Source organism: Salmo salar, chromosome 13 (genome assembly GCF_965601325.2).
Source record: "Salmo salar chromosome 13, fSalSal1, whole genome shotgun sequence".
Classification (NCBI taxonomy): Eukaryota; Metazoa; Chordata; class Actinopteri; order Salmoniformes; family Salmonidae; genus Salmo; species Salmo salar.
Window position 1 is genome coordinate 114646707 of NC_138303.1, and position 22217 is coordinate 114668923.

A 22217-nucleotide genomic window follows, 5' to 3' on the forward strand; every position below is an offset into this window, starting at 1 on the left:
GGCCAGGGTATATCAAGAGCCAGGCCAGGGTATATCAAGAGCCAGGCCAGGGTATATCAAGAGCCAGGCAGGGTATGTGTATTATTATATTGCCCTGACATGGACTTTGTTGGAACGTTGATACTAGAAACAGACAATAGAACGATGCAGAATTCGATTGCATTTTCTTTACCATTCAATTATTACATTGTAATTCTGCGTTGTTTTGGAAAAGGGCTCGTCAGTAAGCATTTCACAGTAACGTCTACATCTGTTGTACATGGCACGTGACAAATACACTTTGATTTGATACCATTTTTTTCCCAATAAATGGTTTGTCTTTACCAATACTAGAAGGGCTTCAAACAAACAAGCATGTTGTGTTGAGACAGTGTCCCGTGATAAGTTGTCCTGTTCTCACGACTAAGACGATTGCTTTAACATATACCCAGTGCTTGAGATGGATTGAAATAGGTGTCGGTACTCATTTTGGTTGCCAGTACTGCTTATATTTAGGTGCAGGAGTTCCACAATACTTTTGAGATAATATTCAATAACAGGAACAGGAGTTCAAGCAGTTGAACATTTCAGGTGCCTGTACTCGGCTCCTGTGAGCTCCTGCCCAAGTCCTGCATATACCTTAGAGCAAGGGGGGAGGGGGGCAAAGTACGGCCCGCGGGGCAGTTCAATCTGGCCCACGAGACAAAAAGAAAAATAATTTAGCCCTTTCTTGTCCCATCGCTGCAACTCCCTTAAGGACTCGGGAGAGGCGAAGGTCGAAACACGACCCAGCATCCTCCGAAACACAACCCAGCCAAGCCGCACTGCTTCTTGACACAATGCCCGCTTAACCCGGAAACCAGCTGCACCAATGTGTCGGAGGAAACACCGTACACCTGGCGACCGTGTCAGCGTGCATGCGCCCGGCCTGCCACAGGAGTCACTAGAGCGCGATGGGACAAGGAAATCTTGGCCTGCCAAACCCTCTCCTAACCCGGACGACAATGGGCCAATTATGCGCCGCCTCATGGGTGTTTTAGTCACGGCCAACTATGACACGGCCCGGGATCGAACCCGGGTCTGTAATGACGCTTCTAGCACTGCGATGCAGTACCTTAGACCGCTGCGCCACTCGGGAGGCCCCCGCAAATTGATTATAACAAACAATTGGTCCCCCAAAAAATGCATCCCTCCGTTGAATTTCAAAATCCCGATGTGGCCCTCGAGCCAAAACTGAAAATCATGTCTAAAGTCTCCCTCCTTTTGAAGATGAGGCAGTGATGATACCACAGCTACAGAAGAATCTGTCAGCCTATTTCTGGTAAGATGTTAAGAGCATTGTGTTGAAACAGACTTGAAGCTTCTCTTCAAACAAACGATCGACTTCTTACCTTTACCTTTTATAGATAATGACATTATCCAACCAGACTGTACACCACCCCACCCACAGGACCATGTGGACAACACCAGTAGACTACCCCACATCACAACAACCCTAACCCTATCTCTAACCATCACAACAACCCTAACCCTATCTCTAACCATCACAACAACCCTAACCCTATCTCTAACCATCACAACAACCCTAACCCTATCTCTAACCATCACAACAACCCTAACCCTATCTCTAACCATCACAACAACCCTAACCCTATCTCTAACCATCACAACAACCCTAACCCTATCTCTAACCATCACAACAACCCTAACCCTATCTCTAACCATCACAACAACCCTAACCCTATCTCTAACCATCACAACAACCCTAACCCTATCTCTAACCATCACAACAACCCTAACCCTATCTCTAACCATCACAACAACCCTAACCCTATCTCTAACCATCACAACAACTCTAACCATCACAACAACCATAACTCTCTTCAACCTGGTCCCTACAGTACTGTCAGGTAAAAACACCACTGTCAATCACGTGTCCGACCATCACATCTCAGTGTGTGACGGTCGGAGAGAGAGAACATTTAATCAGACAGCCACGCAGAGAGATGTGATCAATACTGCTCTGGTGGAGGAGACGATATGGCTGTCGTCAGTGTCTATTGAATGTCTTCACTGAGCATCTCAGTGTAAAAGAACATCTCAGGTGACTGTCAGACAAATCAAAGAGTCTCAATACTACTACAGTCTGATGGGATATCTTGTGTATAATTTGTACTGACTGTACTTGAAGTGTGGCAGCTGTAGGATTCAGTATGTTCTGAATGGTGACAGCTGTAGGATTCAGTATGTTATGGAAACTGAATGGTGACAACTGTAGGATTCAGTATGTTATGGAAACTGAATGGTGCCAGCTGTAGGATTCAGTATGTTCTGAATGGTGACAGCTGTAGGATTCAGTATGTTCTGAATGGTGACAGCTGTAGGATTCAGTATGTTCTGAATGGTGACAGCTGTAGGATTCAGTATGTTCTGAATGGTGACAGCTGTAGGATTCAGTATGTTCTGAATGGTGACAGCTGTAGGATTCAGTATGTTATGGAAACTGAATGGTGACAGCTGTAGGATTCAGTATGTTCTGAAGGGTGACAGCTGTAGGATTCAGTATGTTATGGAAACGGAAGGGTGACAGCTGTAGGATTCAGTATGTTATGGAAACGGTGGACTACCTCTAAAGGACATCTATTGGGGGTGATTCATGACTCATGTAAAAGTTGCCATTTTCTATACGCGTAGCAAGGCTTTGGCACAGATAACACAATGTATTGTTAGAGGTAGGACAAACATCTATCACAAACACATCTTTAAGTCTGAAGTTCAATTCGACTGGATTTGAAATATTATTATTATTAAATCAGGGTTTGAATTTTAAAAATCATACATTGCATAAATTCACTTTGATTATCAATGAGACAATCACTTTCCGTCGATCATTATCACAGAAAACATGAGCACATAAAATATGATGAATTACTATGAATCATGACGACAACATGATTGTGTGTTGAAAAGGATATGTTTCCCACATGGCACCCTAATCTCTATTAGTGTACACTACTGTTGACCAGAGCTCCATGGACCTAGTCAAAACTGGCACCCTAATCTCTATTAGTGTACACTACTGTTGACCAGAGCTCCATGGACCTAGTCAAAACTAGAGCACTACGGGAACAGGATGCCACTTGGGACGAACATAATACAGACTGGGAAATATATACATCCTGTATTTTAGCTTCATATCATTGACTGGGGAATGGTACATAGATAACAGTTTTAGTTAAAGATAAAAAAAAATACAAAAAATGACATAATATATAGGAACAATTTCATTCTGTTGGTTAATATAGAGTATAACATACACCAAGCTTCGATCCATGCATAGGTAATAGCTTGAGAGAACATTACAGTTGTGAAATCATCTCGGAAAGGCACCTTGTGTTTCCCATGACTACACAGCGATGTAGAGAACCAACACATAACATCACTGTCATTTAGAGCAGAGCAGTGCTGTGACATGGGACGGACGAGAACTGATGTCCTGCCTGTTCTATCTGAAGTGTTTAATACCTCTCATAACGGGTGATGATGATGAAGATAGCATTATTATTAGTCTGTCTTGGCCATGGGGGGGGGGGGGGGGACGGTCAGTCATGTAACTGTAAAGGTTTATAGCGCTGGGACTCTGTAGATTATAGCGCTGGGACTCTGTAGATATCTTGGCCATGGGGGGGGGGGCATGTAACTGTAAAGGTTTATAGCGCTGGGACTCTGTAGATGTCTTGGCCATGGGGGGGGGGGCATGTAACTGTAAAGGTTTATAGCGCTGGGACTCTGTAGATGTCTTGGCCATGGGGGGGGGGGCATGTAACTGTAAAGGTTTATAGCGCTGGGACTCTGTAGATGTCTTGGCCATGGGGGGGGGGGAATGTAACTGTAAAGGTTTATAGCGCTGGGACTCTGTAGATTATAGCGCTGGGACTCTGTAGATGTCTTGGCCATGGGGGGGGGGGGGCATGTAACTGTAAAGGTTTATAGCGCTGGGACTCTGTAGATGTCTTGGCCATGGGGGGGGGGGGCATGTAACTGTAAAGGTTTATAGCGCTGGGACTCTGTAGATGTCTTGGCCATGGGGGGGGGGGTGGGGGGGGGGTTCATGTAACTGTAAAGGTTTATAGCGCTGGGACTCTGTAGATGTCTTGGCCATGGGGGGGGGGGCATGTAACTGTAAAGGTTTATAGCGCTGGGACTCTGTAGATGTCTTGGCCATGGGGGGGGGGGGCATGTACCTGTAAAGGTTTATAGCGCTGGGACTCTGTAGTTTATAGCGCTGGGACTCTGTAGATGTCTTGGCCATGGGGGGGGGGGAATGTAACTGTAAAGGTTTATAGCGCTGGGACTCTGTAGATGTCTTGGCCATGGGGGGGGGGGGAATGTAACTGTAAAGGTTTATAGCGCTGGGACTCTGTAGATGTCTTGGCCATGGGGGGGGGGGGGGGGGGGGGGGCATGTAACTGTAAAGGTTTATAGCGCTGGGACTCTGTAGTTTATAGCGCTGGGACTCTGTAGATCCTCTACACCTCCAGACCATGGGAGAAAGGCACACAGACAGATAGTGGTAGTCTGGTCTAGTCTAGTCCGGTCTAGTGGAGTCTAGTCTAGTCTGGTCTAGTCTAGTCTAGTCTGGTCTGGTCTAGTCTAGTCTGGTCTAGTCTAGTGGAGTCTAGTCTGGTGGAGTCTAGTCTGGTCTAGTCCGGTCTAGTCTAGTGGAGTCTACTCTAGTCTGGTGGAGTCTAGTCTAGTCTGGTGGAGTCTAGTCTATTCTGGTGGAGTCTAGTCTAGTGGAGTCTAGTCTAGTCTGGTGGAGTCTAGTCTAGTGGAGTCTAGTCTAGTCTAGTCTGGTGGAGTCTAGTCTAGTCTGGTCTGGTGGAGTCTAGTCTAGTCTGGTCTGGTGGAGTCTAGTCTAGTCTGGTCTGGTGGAGTCTAGTCTGGTCTAGTCTGGTGGAGTCTAGTCTAGTCTGGTGGAGTCTAGTCTGGTCTGGTCTGGTGGACTCTAGTCTAGTCTGGTGGAGTCTAGTCTAGTCTGGTGGAGTCTAGTCTGGTGGAGTCTAGTCTGGTGGAGTCTAGTCTGGTCTGGTCTGGTGGACTCTAGTCTAGTCTGGTGGAGTCTAGTCTAGTCTGGTGGAGTCTAGTCTAGTCTGGTGGAGTCTAGTCTAGTCTAGTCTGGTGGAGTCTAGTCTAGTCTGGTCTGGTGGAGTCTAGTCTGGTCTGGTCTGGTGGAGTCTAGTCTGGTCTAGTCTGGTGGAGTCTAGTCTAGTCTGGGGGAGTCTAGTCTAGTGGAGTCTAGTCTAGTCTGGTGGAGTCTAGTCTAGTCTGGTGGAGTCTAGTCTAGTCTGGTCTGGTGGAGTCTAGTCTGGTGGAGTCTAGTCTAGTCTGGTGGAGTCTAGTCTAGTCTAGTCTGGTGGAGTCTAGTCTAGTCTGGTGGAGTCTAGTCTAGTCTAGTCTGGTGGAGTCTAGTCTAGTCTGGTGGAGTCTAGTCTAGTCTGGTGGAGTCTAGTCTAGTCTAGTCTGGTGGAGTCTAGTCTAGTCTAGTCTGGTGGAGTCTAGTCTAGTCTGGTGGAGTCTAGTCTAGTCTGGTGGAGTCTAGTCTAGTCTGGTCTGGTGGAGTCTAGTCTGGTGGAGTCTAGTCTAGTCAGGTGGAGTCTAGTCAGGTCTGGTCTGGTGGAGTCTAGTCTATTCTAGTCTAGTCTAGTCTAGTCTGGTCTGGTGGATTCTGTAAGTAACCACATTGTTGGCTTGTTACAATACATACATCATGACAGATTTCACGAAAATCTGTTTTGTTAGATCAGATTGTTGAATATGTTCCAGCCTGGTCAATAAAACATCTGTGTTCCATTGACTCCTTTAACGCAGCTATGCAGATATACAGGAAGTTATGACAACATCCAGACACTGCTAGTGATTGGCCAGCATGGATATGGCCGAACTCTGTTCCCTCTTTTTCATCCAATGACCAAATAGCAGCAGCCGTGTTTACAGGGCGTTCCTTCTCCTCTGAATTGCAGTTTCTATTCTGCAGAATGCCAATCTATCTATACCCACTATCATAAACAGTCTACAACACTTTATAATGCCAATCGGTCTATACAATAATGCCCTGTGATGCTTCTTACATTTGAAATGAATGAAGGACCATAAGATTACCAGGTACACAGAAAGGAATACTATGTGAAAGGTAGAGGCCAGAACCTACACCTTGTTCGGCCAGTGAAGCTCAGGGGAGGCGACCAGGTATGTTGTTAGTTGGTGCCACATACTGTACAGTACATAGTGTTGAACCTCGTAGCCAATCAGATGATGTTAAACTCCAGTGGGAGGAGTCAGTCATTCGTTTCAACATGTCGGTTCGTTGGCAGGCGGCGATCAGGCCCGGCACACGCTCCAGATGGCTTGCGGGTAAGCATGGTGGATTGTGGGTAGTGTTTTGTGGATGCTGCACCCATCTGTTGGGGGTGTGGCCTGGTGGAGACAAGGGGCCCTATAAGGGCTGAGAGGAGGGGCCAACCTAGGCTGAGAAGAGGAGGGAGGAGGAGAGGAGGTTAGACAGGAGAAGAGAAGGGATGAGGATAGGAGAGAAGAAAGGAGAGAAGGGGGAAGGAAGCTGGCAGACAGACAGACAGACAGACAGACAGACAGACAGACAGACAGACAGACCCTGCTGATGTATATATGTTTACACCATTTAAGGCAAGGTACTGTTCTTTTTCATACAAGGCTACAATAGGAGGCTACAAAACGAGGCTACAATACGAGGCTACAATACGAAGCTGCAAAACGAGGCTACAAAACGAGGCTGCAAAACGAGGATGCAAAACAAGGCTACAATACGAGGCTACAATACGAGGCTACAATACGAGGCTACAAAACGAGGCTGCAAAACGAGGCTACAAAACAAGGATGCAAAACGAGGCTACAAAACAAGGCTACAATACGAGGCTACAATACGAGGCTACAATACGAGGCTACAATATGAGGCTACAATATGAGGCTACTATACGAGGTTACAATACAAGGCTACAATACAAGGCTACAGTATGGGACTACAATACGAAGCTACTATACAAGGCTACTTACTATACAAGACTACAATACGAGGCTACAATACGAGGCTACAATACGAAGCTACTATACAAGGCTACTTACTATACAAGACTACAATACGAGGCTACAATACGAGGCTACAATACGAAGCTACTATACAAGGCTACTTACTATACAAGACTACAATACGAGGCTACAATACGAGGCTACAATACGAAGCTACTATACAAGGCTACTTACTATACAAGACTACAATACGAGGCTACAATACGAGGCTACAATACGAGGCTACAATACGAGGCTACAATACGAGGCTACAAAAGCCATCTTCACACCAACTCATAGAGATCACAAAAGGGTTCAGAAGTACTGTGGATGGATGAGAGTTGGGGTTAGTCAGTCAAATCACATCTTATTTGTCACATGCTTGGTAAAAAACAGGTATAGACTGACAGTGAAATGTTTACTTAACAACACAGAGAGACATAAAATAGAGAAATAATAGAAAAGTTAAACAAGTAATAATAAATACCCAATGAGTAACAATAACGAAAGGGGAACTGTTTTTTACTATAACCCTAACTATAATTTATGTCTGTCTGTCTGTCTGTCTTCTCTATATTCATCACTCGACCTCTGTCATTATGCAGGGCCTGTCTGTCAGAGAAAGGCATTATTACATGGGATTTATGTGTTGTTCCTCTCTTCCCTTCTCTCTCCTCCTCTTCCCTCCTCTCCTCTCTTCCCTTCTCTCTCCTCTCTTCCCTTCTCTCTCCTCCTCTTCCCTCCTCTCCTCTCTTCTCTCTCCTCTCTTCCCTTCTCTCTCCTCCTCTTCCATTCTCTCTCCTCTCTCCTCTCTTCCCTTCTCTCTCCTCTCTTCCCTCTCTCTCCTCCTCTTCCCTCCTCTCCTCTCTTCTCTCTCCTCTCTTCCTTCTCTCTCCTCCCCCTCCCTTCTCTCTCCTCCTCTTCCCCCTCTCCTCCTCCTCTTCCCTTCTCTCCTCCTCCTCTTCCCTTCTCTCTCCTCCTCTTCCCTTCTCTCCTCCTCCTCTTCCCTCCTCTTCCCTTCTCGCTCCTCCTCTTCCCTCCTCTTCCCTCCTCTTCCCTTCTCTCCTCCTCCTCTTCCCTTCTCTCTCCTCCTCTTCCTTCTCGCTCCTCCTCTTCCCTCCTCTTCCCTTCTCTCTCCTCTCTTCTCTCCTCTTCTCTCTTCCCTTCGCTCCTCCTGTTCCCTTCTCTCCTCCTCCTCTTCCCTTCTCTCTCCTCCTCTTCCCTTCTCTCCTCCTCCTCTTCCCTTCGCTCCTCCTCCTCTTCCCTTCTCTCTCCTCCTCTTCCCTTCTCTCTCCTCCTCTCCTCCTCCTCTTCCCTTCTCTCTCCTCCTCTTCCCTTCTCTCTCCTCCTCTTCCCTCCTCTTCCCTTCTCTCCTCTCTTCTCTCTCCTCTCTTCCCTTCTCTCTCCTCCTCTTCCCTTCGCTCCTCCTCCTCTTCCCTTCTCTCTCCTCCTCTTCCCTTCTCTCTCCTCCTCTCCTCCTCCTCTTCCCTTCTCTCCTCCTCCTCTTCCCTTCTCTCTCCTCCTCTCCTCCTCCTCTTCCCTTCTCTCTCCTCCTCTTCCCTCCTCTTCCCTTCTCTCTCCTCTCTTCCCTTCTCGCTCCTCCTGTCCCCTTCTCTCCTCTCTTCTCTCTCCTCCTCTCTCCTCCTCTCCTCCTCCTCTTCCCTTCTCTCTCCTCCTCTCTCCTCCTCTTCCCTCCTCTCCTCCTCCTCTTCCCTTCTCTCTCCTTCTCTCTCCTCCTCTCTCCTCCTCTCTCCTCCTCTCCTCCTCCTCTTCCCTTCTCTCTCCTCCTCTCTCCTCCTCTTCCCTCCTCTCTCCTCCTCTTCCCTTCTCTCTCCTCCTCTCCTCCTCCTCTTCCCTTCTCTCTCCTCCTCTCTCCTCCTCTTCCCTCCTCTCCTCCTCTTCCCTTCTCTCTCCTCCTCTCTCCTCCTCTTCCCTCCTCTCCTCCTCTTCCCTTCGCTCCTCCTCTTCCCTTCTCTCTTCTTTTCTTTCCTTTATTCTTTTCTTTTCTTCTCTTCTATTTTACCTACTCTCCTTTTCCCTCATCTATATACACGGGGTACCAGTACCGAGTCGATGTGCAGGGGTACGAGGTAATTGAGGTATTGATAGTCCGGGTAGTTATTTGGTTAACTATTCAACTAACTATTTAACAGTCTTATAGCTTGGGGGGTAGAAGCTGTTCAGGGTCCTGTTGGTTCCAGACTTGGTGCATCAGTACCGCTTGCTATGATTTGGGGGGCTGTAATCTTTGATAATTTTTAGTGGCTTCCTTTGACACTGCCTAGTATAGAGGACCTGGATGGCAGGGAGCTTGGCATCAGTGATGTTGCCAGTCAAGATGCTCTCAATGGTGCAGCTGTATAACTTTTTGAGAATCTGAGGGCCCACGTCAAATCTTTTCAGGCTCCTGAGGAGGAAGAGGTGTTGTTGTGCCCTCTTCATGACTGTGTTGGTGTGTGTGAACCGTGATAGATCCTTAGTGATGTGGACATGAAGCTCTCAACTCCACTACAGCCCCGTCGATGTGAATGGCGGCATGCTCTGCCCTCCGTTTCCTATAGTCCACGATCAGCTCCTTTGTCTTGCTGACATTGCCAGGTCTCTGACCTCCTCCCTATAGTCTCATTGTCGTCTGTGATCAGGCCTACAACCGCCGCATCGTCAGCAAACTTAATGATGGTGTTGGAGTCGGTGTGCGGCCACACAGTTGTGGATGAACAGGGAGATTGGAGGGGACTAAACACGCACCCCTGAAGGGCCCCCGTGTCGAAGGTCAGTGTGGCAGATGTGTTGTTGCCTACCATCACCACCTGGGGGCGGCCTGTCAGGAAGTCCAGGATCCAGTTGCAGAGGGAGGTGTTTAGTCCCAGGGTCCTTAGCTTAGTGATGAGCTTTGAGGGCATTATGGTGTTGAACGCTGAGCTGTAGTCAATGAATAGCATTCTCACATAGGTGTTCCTTTTGTCCAGGTGGGAAAGGGCAGTGTGGAGTGCAATAGAGATTGTGTCATCTGTGGATCTGTTGGGGCGGTATGGAAATTGGAGTGGGTCTAGGGTGTTTGGGATGATGGTGTTAATGTGAGCCATTACCAGCCTTTCAAAGCATTTCATGGCTACAGACGTGAGTGCATTTAGGCAGGTTACCTTGGTGTTCTTGGACACAGGGACTATGGTGGTCTGCTTGAAATATGTAGGTATTACAGACTAGGTTAGGGAGAGGTTGAAAATGTCAGTGAAGACACTTGTCAGTTGGTCAGCGCATGCTCGCGGTACACGTCCTGGTAATCCGTCTGGCCCTGCGGCCTTGTGAATGTTAACCTGTTTAAAGGTCTTACTCACATCCGCTACGGTGAGCGTGATCACACAGTCGTCCGGAACAGCTGTTGCTCTCATGTATGGTTCAATGTTCTTTGCCTCGAAGCGAGCATAAAAGGCATTTAGCTCGTCTGGTAGGCTCACATCACTGGGCAGCTTGTGGCTGGGTTTCCCTTTGTAGTCTGTAATAGTTTGCAAGCCCTGCTACATCCGACGAGCATCAGAGCTGATGTAGTAGGATTCAATCTTAGTCCTGTATTGATGCTTTGCCCGTTTGATGGTTCGTCGGAGGGCGTAGCAGTATTTATTATAAGTGTCCGGATTAGTGTCCCGCTCCTTGAAAGCGGCAGCTCTAGCCTTTAGCTCAGTGAGGACGTTGCCTGTAATCCATGGCTTCTGGTTGGGATATGTACGTACAGTCACTGTGGGGACGACGTCATTAATGCACATCAGATGAATCCCGTATTCCTGTCTGTGCTTGCGAAACAGTCCTGTAGCTTAGCATCTGTTTCATTGGACCGCTTCGTATTGAACATGTCACTGGTACTTCCTGTTTGAGTTTTTGCTTGTAAGCAGGAACCAGGAGGATAGAGTTATGGTCAGATTTGCCAAATGGAGGGCGAGGGAGAACTTTGTACGCGTCTCTGTGTGTGGATTACAGGTGATCTAGTGGTATGGCTTGATTCAACCATATTACATGGTAAATGTGCAGTGGTTGGTTGAAATTGTGAGCACTCTTTTTAGAGGTTAGAGGTCAGTGATAAGGATTAGAGGTCATGGATAAGGGTTAGAGGTCAGTGATAAGGGTTAGAGGTTAGAGGTCAGTGATAAGGGTTAGAGGTCAGTGATAAGGGTTAGAGGTTAGAGGTCAGTGATAAGGGTTAGAGGTCAGTGATAAGGGTTAGAGGTTAGAGATCAGTGATAAGGGTTAGAGGTCAGTGATAAGGGTTAGAGGTCAGTGATAAGGGTTAGAGGTCAGTGATAAGGATTAGAGGTCAGTGATAAGGGTTAGAGGTCAGTGATAAGGGTTAGAGGTCAGTGATAAGGGTTAGAGGTCAGTGATAAGGGTTAGAGGTTAGAGGTCAGTGATAAGGGTTAGAGGTTAGAGGTCAGTGATAAGGATTAGAGGTCAGTGATAAGGATTAGAGGTCAGTGATAAGGGTTAGAGGTCAGTGATAAGGGTTAGAGGTTATAGGTCAGTGATAAGGGTTAGAGGTCAGTGATAAGGGTTAGAGGTCAGTGATAAGGGTTAGAGGTCAGTGATAAGGGTTAGAGGTTAGTGATAAGGATTAGAGGTTAGAGTTCAGTGATAAGGGTTAGAGGTCAGTGATAAGGATTAGAGGTCAGTGATAAGGGTTAGAGGTTAGAGGTCAGTGATAAGGGTTAGAGGTCAGTGATAAGGGTTAGAGGTCAGTGATAAGGATTAGAGGTCAGTGATAAGGGTTAGAGGTCAGTGATAAGGGTTAGAGGTCAGTGATAAGGGTTAGAGGTCAGTGATAAGGGTTAGAGGTTAGAGGTCAGTGACAAGGGTTAGAGGTCAGTGATAAGGGTTAGAGGTCAGTGACAAGGGTTAGAGGTCAGTGACAAGGGTTAGAGGTTAGAGGTCAGTGACAAGGGTTAGAGGTCAGTGATAAGGGTTAGAGGTTAGAGGTCAGTGATAAGGGTTAGAGGTCAGTGATAAGGGTTAGAGGTTAGAGGTCAAGGCTTGCTCACTTTAGATTGGCATGGACTTCATCTTCACCATTGAGGTCAGTTCCTGTTTTGTCACATTGTCCCGCCTCCGTTGCCTCACCCTATATTGAAAACAAAACAAGATTCATATTTACATGTGAATAAATGTTTAAATTCACTTGCTATAGAAACTGTGTATTACAGTGTGTCTGATTTAGACTAGGATAACAGGTATAAGGATCTTACTATATGAGATAGAGGGCACCAGGACCAGATAAATGGTATATTATCTCACCACATGAGGACCGATAGAGAGGACACCAGGACCAGGATGATGCCAGCAAACAGGGCCAGTAGAATCAACAGACTGCCACCATCTTCCTCTGAGCCTAGGGGAGACAGAAGAGAGAAAACAGTTCTAGATTACATTCTGTTCTCCTGTCCACTGGATCAGACGACACGGCGTACAATGTTCTGTGTTTTTGGATTTGTTTTTATTATTATTATTTGTATATTATTTTCTTAGGCGCCTTGGGTGTGAAGCTTTACAAATTAAATGTATTATCATTACAAATGATTATTAGAACAGTTACAGAACAGTTAGATCTGTTAGGATCTGTAGTAGAACAGTTACAGAACAGTTAGATCTGTTAGGATCTGTAGTAGAACAGTTACAGAACAGTTAGATCTGTTAGGATCTGTAGTAGAACAGTTACAGAACAGTTAGATCTGTTAGGATCTGTAGTAGAACAGTTACAGAACAGTTAGATCTGTTAGGATCTGTAGTAGAACAGTTACAGAACAGTTAGATCTGTTAGGATCTGTAGTAGAACAGTTACAGAACAATTAGATCTGTTAGGATCTGTAGTAGAACAGTTACAGAACAGTTAGATCTGTTAGGATCTGTAGTAGAACAGTTACAGAACAGTTAGATCTGTTAGGATCTGTAGTAGAACAGTTACAGAACAGTTAGATCTGTTAGGATCTGTAGTAGAACAGTTAGATCTGTTAGGATCTGTAGTAGAACAGTTACAGAACAGTTAGATCTGTTAGGATCTGTAGTAGAACAGTTAGATCTGTTAGGATCTGTAGTAGAACAGTTACAGAACAGTTAGATCTGTTTGGATCTGTAGTAGAACAATTAGATCTGTTAGGATCTGTAGTAGAACAGTTACAGAACAGTTAGATCTGTTTGGATCTGTAGTAGAACAGTTACAGAACAGTTAGATCTGTTTGGATCTGTGCTTGAAAAATAACGACTGAAGTACAGTACCAGACAAACGTTTGGACACACCTACTCATACAAAGGTTTTGGAAAAGCATTCCAGGTGAAGCGGGTTGAGAGAACGCCAAAGCTGTCATCAAGGCAAAAGGGTGTTTACTTAGAAGAATCTCAAATGTGAAATATATTTTTATTTGTTTAATACTTTTTTGGTTACTACATGATTCCATATGTGTTATTTCATAGTTTTGATGTCTTCACTGTTATTCTGCAATGTAGAAAATAGTAAAAATAAAGAAAATGAGTAGGTGTGTCCAAACTTTTGACTGGTACTGTATGTAGAGACTGATGTATAGAGAGAGACACCCATATGTGGACTGTGGAAGTTGAACCTTTTATTTTCATAGTTGTGTATTGTTCTGTACAATGTTTGTGTGATGAAATAACATAAAACAACTGTATATCCACAAGATGGAGGACATCTGGCAACAGCAGATAAAAAAACTGGCAGGACAGCAGAGATCTGATACTAAACATTTAATCAAAGCTCTCTCTCTCTCTCTCTCTCTTTCCTTTGCTCTCTCTCCTTTGCTCTCTCTCTTTCTCTCTCCTTTGCTCTCCTCTCGCTCTCTCCTTTGCTCTCCCTCTCTCTCTCCCTCTCTCTCTCCTTCGCTCTCCTCTCGCTCTCTCCTTCGCCCTCCCTCCCTCCCTCCCTCCCTCCCTCCCTCCCTCCCTCCCTCCCTCCCTCCCTCCTCTTTCATTCTTCCCTACTCTGCCAACTCAGCACTCTTTGCCATGGAAAACAGAAAGAGAATCCAGCAGGTAGAAAGAGGAGCAACGACGTACATCAAGCTGCCCTGGTTCAGACCAGGCTGACTAGTGTCCTGTCCAGGGGGTGTACTGTACATCAAGCTGCCCTGGTGTCAGACCAGGCTGACTAGTGTCCTGTCCAGGGGGTGTACTGTACATCAAGCTGTGCTGGTTCAGACCAGGCTGACTAGTGTCCTGTCCAGGGGGTGTACTGTACATCAAGCTGTGCTGGTTCAGACCAGGCTGACTAGTGTCCTGTCCAGGGGGTGTACTGTACATCAAGCTGTGCTGGTTCAGACCAGGCTGACTAGTGTCCTGTCCAGGGGGTATACTGTACATCAAGCTGCGCTGGTTCAGACCAGGCTGACTAGTGTCCTGTCCAGGGGGTGTACTGTACATCAAGCTGTGCTGGTGTAGACCAGGCTGACTAGTGTCCTGTCCAGGGGGTGTACTGTACATCAAGCTGCGCTGGTTCAGACCAGGCTGACTAGTGTCCTGTCCAGGGGGTGTACTGTACATCAAGCTGCGCTGGTTCAGACCAGGCTGACTAGTGTCCTGTCCAGGGGGTATACTGTACATCAAGCTGTGCTGGTTCAGACCAGGCTGACTAGTGTCCTGTCCAGGGGGTGTACTGTACATCAAGCTGCCCTGGTTCAGACCAGGCTGACTAGTGTCCTGTCCAGGGGGTGTACTGTACATCAAGCTGCGCTGGTTCAGACCAGGCTGACTAGTGTCCTGTCCAGGGGGTGTACTGTACATCAAGCTGCCCTGGTTCAGACCAGGCTGACTAGTGTCCTGTCCAGGGGGTGTACTGTACATCAAGCTGCCCTGGTGTAGACCAGGCTGACTAGTGTCCTGTCCAGGGGGTGTACTGTACATCAAGCTGCGCTGGTTCAGACCAGGCTGACTAGTGTCCTGTCCAGGGGGTATACTGTACATCAAGCTGCGCTGGTTCAGACCAGGCTGACTAGTGTCCTGTCCAGGGGGTGTACTGTACATCAAGCTGTGCTGGTTCAGACCAGGCTGACTAGTGTCCTGTCCAGGGGGTGTACTGTACATCAAGCTGCCCTGGTGTAGACCAGGCTGACTAGTGTCCTGTCCAGGGGGTGTACTGTACATCAAGCTGCGCTGGTTCAGACCAGGCTGACTAGTGTCCTGTCCAGGGGGTGTACTGTACATCAAGCTGCGCTGGTTCAGACCAGGCTGACTAGTGTCCTGTCCAGGGGGTGTACTGTACATCAAGCTGTGCTGGTTCAGACCAGGCTGACTAGTGTCCTGTCCAGGGGGTGTACTGTACATCAAGCTGCGCTGGTTCAGACCAGGCTGACTAGTGTCCTGTCCAGGGGGTGTACTGTACATCAAGCTGCCCTGGTGTAGACCAGGCTGACTAGTGTCCTGTCCAGGGGGTGTACTGTACATCAAGCTGCGCTGGTTCAGACCAGGCTGACTAGTGTCCTGTCCAGGGGGTGTACTGTACATCAAGCTGTGCTGGTTCAGACCAGGCTGACTAGTGTCCTGTCCAGGGGGTGTACTGTACATCAAGCTGCCCTGGTGTAGACCAGGCTGACTAGTGTCCTGTCCAGGGGGTGTACTGTACATCAAGCTGCCCTGGTGTAGACCAGGCTGACTAGTGTCCTGTCCAGGGGGTGTACTGTACATCAAGCTGTGCTGGTTCAGACCAGGCTGACTAGTGTCCTGTCCAGGGGGTGTACTGTACATCAAGCTGCGCTGGTTCAGACCAGGCTGACTAGTGTCCTGTCCAGGGGGTGTACTGTACATCAAGCTGCCCTGGTGTAGACCAGGCTGACTAGTGTCCTGTCCAGGGGGTGTACTGTACATCAAGCTGCGCTGGTTCAGACCAGGCTGACTAGTGTCCTGTCCAGGGGGTGTACTGTACATCAAGCTGCGCTGGTTCAGACCAGGCTGACTAGTGTCCTGTCCAGGGGGTGTACTGTACATCAAGCTGCCCTGGTGTAGACCAGGCTGACTAGTGTCCTGTCCAGGGGGTGTACTGTACATCAAGCTGCCCTGGTGTAGACCAGGCTGACTAGTGTCCTGTCCAGGGGGTGTACTGTACATCAAGCTGCGCTGGTTCAGACCAGGCTGACTAGTGTCCTGTCCAGGGGGTGTACTGTACATCAAGCTGCGCTGGTTCAGACCAGGCTGACTAGTGTCCTGTCCAGGGGGTGTACTGTACATCAAGCTGCCCTGGCTCAGACAGGGCTAACTGCTACAGAAACAGGAGAGAGACTCCTGCTCTATGGGACGTTCTGGCTCAGACAGGGCTAACTGCTACAGAAACAGGAGAGAGACTCCAGCTCTATGGGACGTTCTGGCTCAGACAGGGCTAACTGCTACAGAAACAGGAGAGAGACTCCTGCTCTATGGGACGTTCTGGCTCAGACAGGGCTAACTGCTACAGAAACAGGAGAGAGACTCCAGCTCTATGGGACGTTCTGGCTCAGACAGGGCTAACTGCTACAGAAACAGGAGAGAGACTCCAGCTCTATGGGACATTCTGGCTCAGACAGGGCTAACTGATACAGAAACAGGAGAGAGACTCCTGCTCTATGGGACGTTCTGGCTCAGACAGGGGCATACTTACTCTCTGACTTGGTGTTGGCTGTAGAGGGGTCTGCGTCCGTGTCGTTGTAGTCGACAGGGAATGTTTCTTCAGTAGGCTCGGCAGTACTACCTGTAGGATTTACAAAGACTAGACCTGTTTAACAACACCTCAGACCAAGTAACTGTAGTGACAAAGTAAAGTCGATTCAAACACTGTGCTGGGTTTAATAAAGGTCCGGATGTAGACAGTTCATAATGTCTAAAATAAAAATAAAAATCTCCATGCAGCCCAGCAAACCAACACTGGTTCTGTCATAGTTCCCAGAACATTCGTTAGGTTGAGGCAAATGTTCTCATAACACAAAAAAACGGATTATACAATGTTAATATAAAACATTTGCCTAATGTTGCAAGAACCTTCTCAGAACACATTTAGTCTGTTCTTTTAAGGTTCTCAGAATGTTTAATTAAGTTGTGTTTACAGTCTGGTGGGAACATTGTGGGCGACTCCAGGATGCTGGCCTTCTAGGCAGAGTTGTAAATAAAAAGCCATATCTCAGACTGGCCAATAAAAATAAAAGATTAAGATGGGCAAAAGAACACAGACACTGGACAGAGGAACTCTGCCTAGAAGGCCAGCATCCCGGAGTCGCCTCTTCACTGTTGACGTTGAGACTGGTGTTTTGCGGGTACTATTTAATGAAGCTGCCAGTTGAGGACTTGTGAGGCGTCTGTTTCTCAAACTAGACACTCTAATGTACTTGTCCTCTTGCTCAGTTGTGCACCGCGGCCTCCCACTCCTCTTTCTATTCTGGTTAGAGCCAGTTTACGTTGTTCTGTGAAGGGAGTAGTACACAGCATTGTACGAGATCTTCAGTTTCTTGGCAATTTCTCACATGGAATAGCCTTCATTTCTCAGAATGAAGAATAGAGAATAGACTGATGAGTTTCAGAAGAAAGTTTTTTGTTTCTGGCCATTTTGAGCCTGTAATCGAACCCACAAATGTTGACGCTCCAGATACTCAACTAGTCTAAAGGCCGGTTTTATTGCTTCTTTAATTAACCTCTTACATCTAGACGTTCCGCTAGCGGAACACCTGCTCCAATAGCCAATGATGGGCGTGGCGCGAATTACAAATTCCTCAAAAATACAAAAACTTCCATTTTTCAAACATATTACTATTTTACACCATTTTAAAGACAAGACTCTCCTTTATCTAATCACACTGTCCGATTTCAAAAAGGCTTTACAACGAAAGCAAAACATTAGATTATGTCAGCAGAGTACCCAGCCAGAAATAATCAGACACCCATTTTTCAAGCTAGCATATAATGTCACATAAATCCAAACCACAGCTAAATGCAGCACTAACCTTTGATGATCTTCATCAGATGACACCCCTAGGACATTATGTTATACAATACATGCATGTTTTGTTCAATCAAGTTCATATTTATATCAAAAACCAGCTTTTTACATTAGCATGTGACGTTCAGAACTAGCATACCCCCCGCAAACTTCCGGTGAATTTACTAAATTACTCACGATAAACGTTCACAAAAAACATAACAATTATTTTAAGAATTATAGATACAGAACTCCTCTATGCACTCGCTATGTCCGATTTTAAAATAGCTTTTTGGTGAAAGCACATTTTGCAATATTCTCAGTAGATAGCCCGGCATCACAGGGCTAGCTATTTAGACACCCAGCAAGTTTAGCACTCACCAAAGTCAGATTTACTATAAGAAAAATGTTATTACCTTTGCTGTTCTTCGTCAGAATGCACTCCCAGGACTTCTACTTCAATAACAAATGTTAGTTTGGTCCCAAATAATCCATTGTTATATCCAAATAGCGCCGTTTTGTTCGTGCGTTCAAGACACTATCTGAATGGTAAAGAAGGGTGACGAGCACGACGCATTTCGTGACAAAAAAAATCTAAATATTCCATTACCGTACTTCGAAGCATGTCAATCGCTGTTTAAAATCAATTTTTATGCAATTTTTCTCGTAAAAAAGCGATAATATTCCGACCGGGAATCTGCGTTTAGATAAAAAGACGAAAGAAAATAAAGCATGGGGTCGACTCGTGCACGAGCCTAAGCCCATTGTCCTCTGATCGGCCACTTGCCAAAAGTGCAAATGTGTTTCAGCCAGAGGCTGCCTCGATATCATTCAGCTTTTTCCCGGGTTCTGAGAGCCTATGGGAGCCGTAGGAAGTGTCACGTTACAGCAAAGATCCTCAGTCTTCAATAAAAAGAGCCAAGATGAACAAGAACTTGTCAGACAGGTCACTTCCTGTATGGAATCTTCTCAGGTTTTTGCCTGCCATATGAGTTCTGTTATACTCACAGACACCATTCAAACAGTTTTAGAAACTTTAGGGTGTTTTCTATCCAAAGCCAATAATTATATGCATATTCTAGTTTCTGGGCAGGAGTAATAATCAGATTAAATCGGGTACGTTTTTTATCCGGCCGTGAAAATACTGCCCCCTAGCCATAACAGGTTAATCAAGACAGGTTTCAGATGTGCTAACATAATTGCAAAAGGGTTTTCTAATGATCAATTAGCCTATTAAAATGATAAACTTGGATTAGCTAACACAACATGCCATTGGAACACAGGAGTGATGGTTGCTGATAATGGGCCTCTGTACACCTATGTAGATATTCCATTAAAAATCAGCCGTTTCCAGCTACAATAGTCATTTACAACATTAACAATGTCTACACTGTATTTCTGATCAATTTTATGTTATTTTAATGGACAAAAAATGTGCTTTTCTTTCAAAAACAAGGACATTTCTGAGTGACTCCAAACTTTTGAATGGTAGTGTATCTGTGAGTTGCATTGATTGAGAGAGGCCTCACATATCTGTGAGTTGCGATTTACAGATAGATTTATGATACAGAATCCAGATTAGGACATCCTCAGTCCTCATAAAAACAAGATGTAATTAAATGTATCACTTTTATAAATGCATCTGTTTGGTATCCTAGCTTCCTTTCTTCCTTTCCTATCCTAGCTTGTGTTTCTTGATCTCTTTCCTTCCTTTACCTCCCCTCCTTTCCTTTCCTAGCTGTCTTTCCTCCTATCCTTTCCTAACTCCCTTTCCTTTTCTCCTTTCCTAGCTTCCTTCTCTCTCTCCCTTTCCTTATCTAGCTTTCGCTCCTCTTCTCCTTTCCTAGTTTAATTTAATTTCCTCCTTTTCTAGATCTCTTTAATTTCTTCCTTTCCTCTCCTCCTTTGCTTTCCAAGCTCCCTTTCCTACTATCCTTTCCTAGCTCCTTTTCTAACTTCCTTTCCTAGGTCTTTCCCATCTTACATTTCTCATTCTCTAACTTCCTTTCCTCTCCAAGGAGGAATGTTTCTGGTTTTGAGGCTGGGGCATCTAGTGACTACAATTAATCTGTCTAATCACCTGCAAGGACAGAGAAAGGCATCAGTAATATTACAATGCTAGCTTAAGTTAATTTAATATAAGTTCCTGTTTGCATTTATATAATTATATATGTTATCCTATATCACATGGCAGTGTTTGTTTTGTATCCAATGCATTTCTCATACAATAGGATGTAGTCTAGGTCTTCTAATCTAGTTAGATTGCATCATATTACCTTTCAATATTAGCTATCAATGAATAAAAAAACAATTGTCTTAAACATCATTGTCATTTAATAATATGCGTGGGTGTGATAGTTGTTTGAATAAATCGTATGTAAACCTAATCATTAGCAGTGGCATGTCGTTAGTAAAGATTGAAAAAAGCAAGGGGCCTAAACAGCTGCCCTGGGGAATTCCTGATTCTACCTGGATTATGTTGGAGAGGCTTCCATTAAAGAACCCCCTCTGTGTTCTGTTAGACAGGTAACTCTTTATCCACATTATAGCAGGGGGTGTAAAGCCATAACACATACGTTTTGCCAAAAGTAGACTATGATCAATAATGTCAAAAGCTGCACTGAAGTCTAACAAGACAGCCCCCACAATCATTTTATCATCAATTTATTTCAGCCAATCATCAGTGATTTGTGTAAGTGCTGTGATTGTTGAATGTCCTTCCCTATAAGCGTGCTGAAAGTCTGTTGTCAATTTGTTTACTGTGACATTTTTTCCAGAAGTTTACTAAGGGTTGGTAAGAGGCTGATTTGTCGGCTATTTGAGCCAGTAAAGGGGGCTTTACTATTCTTGGGCAGCAGAATAACTGTGGCAACTAGGAGTGACAATATCGTCCGCTATTATCCTCAGTCATTTTCCATCCAGATTGTCAGACCCCGGTGGCTTGTCATTGTTGATAGACAACAATCATTTGTTCACCTCTTCCACATTGACTTTACAAAATTCAAAAGTACAATCCTTGTCTTTCATAAATTGGTCAGATATACTTGGATGTGTAGTGTCAGCATTTGTTGATGGCATGTCATCCCTAAGTGTGCTAGTCTTGCCAATAAAAAAGTCATTCAAGTAGTTTACAATATCAGTGGGTTTTGTGATGAATGATCCATCTGATTCAATAAATAAAGGAGCCGAGTTGGATTTTTTCCCCAAAACTTCAATTAAGGTGATCCAAAGCTTTTTACTATCATTCTTTATGTCATTTATCTTTATTTCATAGTATAGTTTAATAGTCTTAATTTGCAGTACGTTTGCCAGTCAGCTGGGCAGCCAGACTTATTTGCCATACCTTTCTTTTGCCCTCTCAATCATATCATTTTTCAATCCTTCCTTTCCTCCCCTCAATTCCTCATCTATCCACATCGATTTAACAGTTTTTACAGTCATGTCCTTAATGGGTGCTTATTAGTAACTGGAATAAGTTTTTTATAAATGTGTCCAGTGCAGCGTCTGGTTGCTCCTCATTACACACCACGGACCAACAAATATTCTTTACATCATCAACATATGAATCACTACAAAACTTATTGCATGACCTCTTATACACTATATTAGGCCCAGCCTTTGGAACTTTGGTTTCCTAGATATGGCTATTATATTGTGATCACTACATCCTATGGATTTGGATACTGCTTTAAAGCAAATATCTGCAGCATTAGTAAAAATGTGATCAATACATGATGATTTAATTCCTGTGCTGTTTGTAACTACCCTGGTAGGTTGATTGATGACCTGAATCAGGTTGCAGGCACTGGTTACAGTTTGAAATGTTTTCTTCAGTGGGCAGCTTGATGAAAGCCAGTCAATATTTCAATCACCCAGAAAATATACCTCTCTGTTGATATCACATACATTATCAAGCATTTCACTCATATTATCCAGATACTGACTGTTAGCACTTGGTGGTCTTTAGCAGCTTCCCACCAGAATGGGCTTTAGGTGAGGCAGATGAACCTGTAGCCATATTACTACAACTATATTTAACATTATCCAGATACTGACTGTTAGCACTTGGTGGTCTATAGCAGCTTCCCACCAGAAGAGCTATTCAGGGTAATTAGGGGAACATAAATTAAGTTACTTAAATTGTGTTTGCCGATGACCCTAAGATCATGTACATTTGATGCAGCATTATGACAACTCATTCTCA

The 22217-nt window shown here is 45.3% G+C and overlaps 1 protein-coding gene across 1 annotated transcript in view; it reads right to left on the bottom strand.

Moving 5' to 3' along the window:
* Positions 1 to 4071: 4071 nt before the first annotated feature.
* The window catches only part of il11ra (interleukin 11 receptor subunit alpha), a 101988-nt gene continuing 83842 nt past the window's right edge, over positions 4072 to 22217 (bottom strand). Inside the window, exons 9-12 of the mRNA XM_014139063.3 lie at positions 16706 to 16795; positions 12364 to 12457; positions 12111 to 12190; positions 4072 to 6507 (exon numbers count right to left, since the gene is read on the bottom strand). Coding sequence (XP_013994538.1) covers positions 12112 to 12190; positions 12364 to 12457; positions 16706 to 16795 — 263 coding nt within the window. The 3' untranslated portion in view covers positions 4072 to 6507; position 12111. The remainder of the gene's footprint in view (positions 6508 to 12110; positions 12191 to 12363; positions 12458 to 16705; positions 16796 to 22217) is intronic.